The 3,344-nt window shown below is 38.0% G+C and overlaps 1 protein-coding gene across 1 annotated transcript in view; it reads left to right on the top strand.

The window, feature by feature from the left end:
- The window catches only part of EYA2 (EYA transcriptional coactivator and phosphatase 2), a 207,824-nt gene that overhangs the window by 105,533 nt on the left and 98,947 nt on the right, over positions 1 to 3,344 (top strand). The window contains exon 8 of the mRNA XM_012558626.1: positions 2,521 to 2,604. Within this exon, the coding sequence (XP_012414080.1) occupies positions 2,521 to 2,604 (84 nt within the window). The remainder of the gene's footprint in view (positions 1 to 2,520; positions 2,605 to 3,344) is intronic.

Genomic DNA, 3,344 nt, shown 5'->3' with positions numbered 1-3,344 from the left:
CTCCCCTCCTCACACCAGCTACGTGTATAAATCAATCAGGTCCTTTGTTCTTAAAAGCAATCATCACCACTTTAAACCTTAAACCAGAAATATCCCCTGAAGTCTTCTTAAAAACCAAACAGTAGTTTAGCTTAACGAGTAAAGAATATCCACCTTGAGCATTATGTTCTTTTAAGAACTGTCTATATGGAATCAAAGTGACAACAGCAACTCTAAAGATTAGATAGGAACCTTAGGGGGCAGTGAGTTTATGTTAATGGAAGAAGAACAACTCAGAAAAGGAGAGTGAGAATGATTATACAACTTGAAGAATGTAACCAATGTCACTAATTATACATGTAGAAACTGTTGAATTGGTGTATGCTCTGCTGTATATATTCTCAACAACAACGAAATAAAATTAAAAAAAAGATCACCAATCATATGAAAGATAAAAGTCAAGATAAGTAAATAGAATAGATGATAAGAGAGGTAATTTAAGAAACAGAAGAGAACTTAGAAAAATTCTGATTTGTTTTCTCATAAAGACTCAAGAAGATATTGATTCCATAAAATAAGAAGTAGAGGCTATTGAGAAAGGAACACTCAGAGAAAAAGAAGGCGTTATTGGAAATTTTAAAATGACTGTGAGAGTCAAAAGTTTAATAGAAAGGGTGGAAGAGAAAGTTTAAGAAATCTCCCAGAACATAGATCGAAAAGACAAAAATATGGATAATATTTTTTTAAGGATAAGAGACAGTGTATCAATCCAAAAGGTCCAATATTTGACAGTTGGGAATTCTAGAAAGAGAGAACAGTAGAAAGCATGAGAGGCAGTTATTTAAAGAAAATAAAAATGTTCAGAGCTACAGAAAGGTGCAAGTTATTGGATTGAAAATGCTCAAGTAGTGACAGTATGAATGAAAAAAAGACCATACCTAGATATATCCTTATGGTATTGAGGATACCAAGTATAAAGAAAAGATCCTAAAAAAATCCTAGAGAGAGAGGAAGAAAACAATCTGCAAAGGACTGAGGATTAGCAAAGCATCACACTTCACATCAATGACACGGAACACTAGAAGACAGTGGAGGAATTCTTCCAAAGATCTAGAAGGCATTATTTTGACATTGTAATTCTGTACCCAAAGAAACTATAGAGCAAGATAAAGACATCAGCTGTGCAAGATTTCAGAGAGATTACTTTTCATGCACCCTTTCAGGAGAAGTAATTTAAGGATGTACTCAAGCAAAACAAGGTTGAAAACCAAGAGAGAGAGTTGAGACCCAGGAAACAGTGGACCTAGCCCAGAAATGTAGTGAAGGGAAGTCTTGGGACGCTAGCTATTCAGCAACCCTAAAGATCACCCAGTCCACTTTGGAGCATTTTGTAACTGAGGATGGACATCTGTGGTACAGAGATTGCAGGCCACAAAAGATGTGGCTGAACTTGAGATTATAGCAAAGACACATTACTCTAAACAAGAAAAGGTAAAAGCAACAAATAAACTCCGTCAAAAAAACGAAAAGTTATACCAGAAAGACATGGTTTAAATATGAATGAACTCCTATATGGCATGACTTGGAGCAGTTGGAGTGTAATAAAGGAAATACATGTGGCCTTGATGGTAGGAACATTCTCTTTAAAGTGGCTCTGTGTGACATTGGACACATAGAGAAGGAAGTGAAATCCTAGCATATTACTTGGCTCTGCACTGAACAATAATCACAAGATGTAAATGCTCTTCACTGTTTATCAACTTTTAAAATCAACACATAGACAGAGCATGGAAGACTTAATTATAGTTACAAAACCAAATGTACAAATCAAAATTTACCCATGTTAGTGATGCAAAAGTAAAGCTAAAGCTGATAGATATTGGAGCAAGTAGGGGAAAAGAGAGAGCTACCAATATCCGTATCTTCCATATTGGTTTTACTGTTTTAGCCAAGAGATAATGCCCAAAGGTGAGGGAATTACAAACAGAGGAGTTCACATGTATGAAAACTGGAAGGAGGTTCCCGTGAGTTAAATCCTCATCTTTCAGAGTATCCAGTAAAAAGATACTGTCTGAAGTCGGCAAATCAACAAGTAAAGGTATACATATGTAAAAGTATAAGCTATGGAAGTAATCACCCAAATTTCTACAAACAGAAATGGTTAAAAAGAGTTGGACTAAGGGTGAGGGCTAAGTGTGAAATGGTAGTATTTCATTTTGTCAAATGAATTTTATGATTTTTACTGTTGTTTTTGGATTGAACTCCTCCATTTTGAAGCTTTTGTGTGTAAGGCAAGAACCAGCTTCTTGGTTCTGGCATCCGCTGGGTTGGTAGGAGCCCAAAAATTGTTCATCAGAATACACTTTACACAGATGAGGCTGGATGCGGACTCAACAACACGGCAGTGAGTTGCATGTTTAACAGCTTAAAAATAGCGTTTTTCAAGGCCTCTTTGTCCTTCAAGGGAATTAATTTCTGCAGACGTTAAGTCAGATGCAAGCGAGCCCATTTGTCTCCGTTCTCTTCCTCTCTTTCCTACAGCGTGTGTTCGTGTGGGACTTGGATGAGACAATAATTATTTTTCACTCCTTACTCACGGGGACATTTGCATCCAGATACGGGAAGGTAAGAATCTATTTTGTCTTTTCTTTTTTTTCCCAACATGCCTGTCTGTCCAGCCAGTTTGTCTTGAGGATTGTGGGGGCAGTTGATGAGGCAGTTTGTACAACAAAAGCTGCCCCTTTGGGTCAGCCTGGGTTTGAAGACTCCTGTGGAATTTTCCTTTGACATGTGAAAATTTAATTAGCTCCCCTTCTATTGTCTCCCATGCCTTTTCTTCCAACACATGAAGCGTTCAACATCTACTTGATAGGACTTAAACTCAAGGTCGTTAGCTCTTTCCCTGCTAGGAGGGCTAGAATACACTGCAGCCAAAAGCAATAATCCTAGCTTAAAAATAAGGTAAAGTACTTTTCTTCTTCCCTGTTGTTTATCTTAGTGTGTCCAGCATCTGAGTTTAATCTCCCTTCCGTTTTTCCGAGACGGGGGAGGCATTGTCAGCTCCAGCGTTGATCTTAACAACAGCTTTGCAAATGCATCATCAACAAATTAAGTTAGGGAGCCATCTAGTTAGGATTCTGGGCAAATGCTGTCATCTGATGGTTGGTGAATGGAAGAAATGTTGACACTGCCTTAATAATGCAAAAATGGGCCCAACTGCTAAGAACCCTAACCCCACCAGTTCTTTGAATTCATCCTGTGGAATTCTCAACAAACCACATAAGGAGAGACATCTGCCATCTCTTTAGGGGAGACACCTGGGAATGGAGGGACAGTGCTTTAGAGGCTAATCTGTTGTCATCTCA

This window comes from Trichechus manatus, unplaced genomic scaffold, assembly GCF_000243295.1.
Source record: "Trichechus manatus latirostris isolate Lorelei unplaced genomic scaffold, TriManLat1.0 scaffold00008, whole genome shotgun sequence".
Lineage (NCBI taxonomy): Eukaryota > Metazoa > Chordata > Mammalia > Sirenia > Trichechidae > Trichechus > Trichechus manatus.
This window is presented reverse-complemented; position numbering and strand designations above follow the sequence as displayed.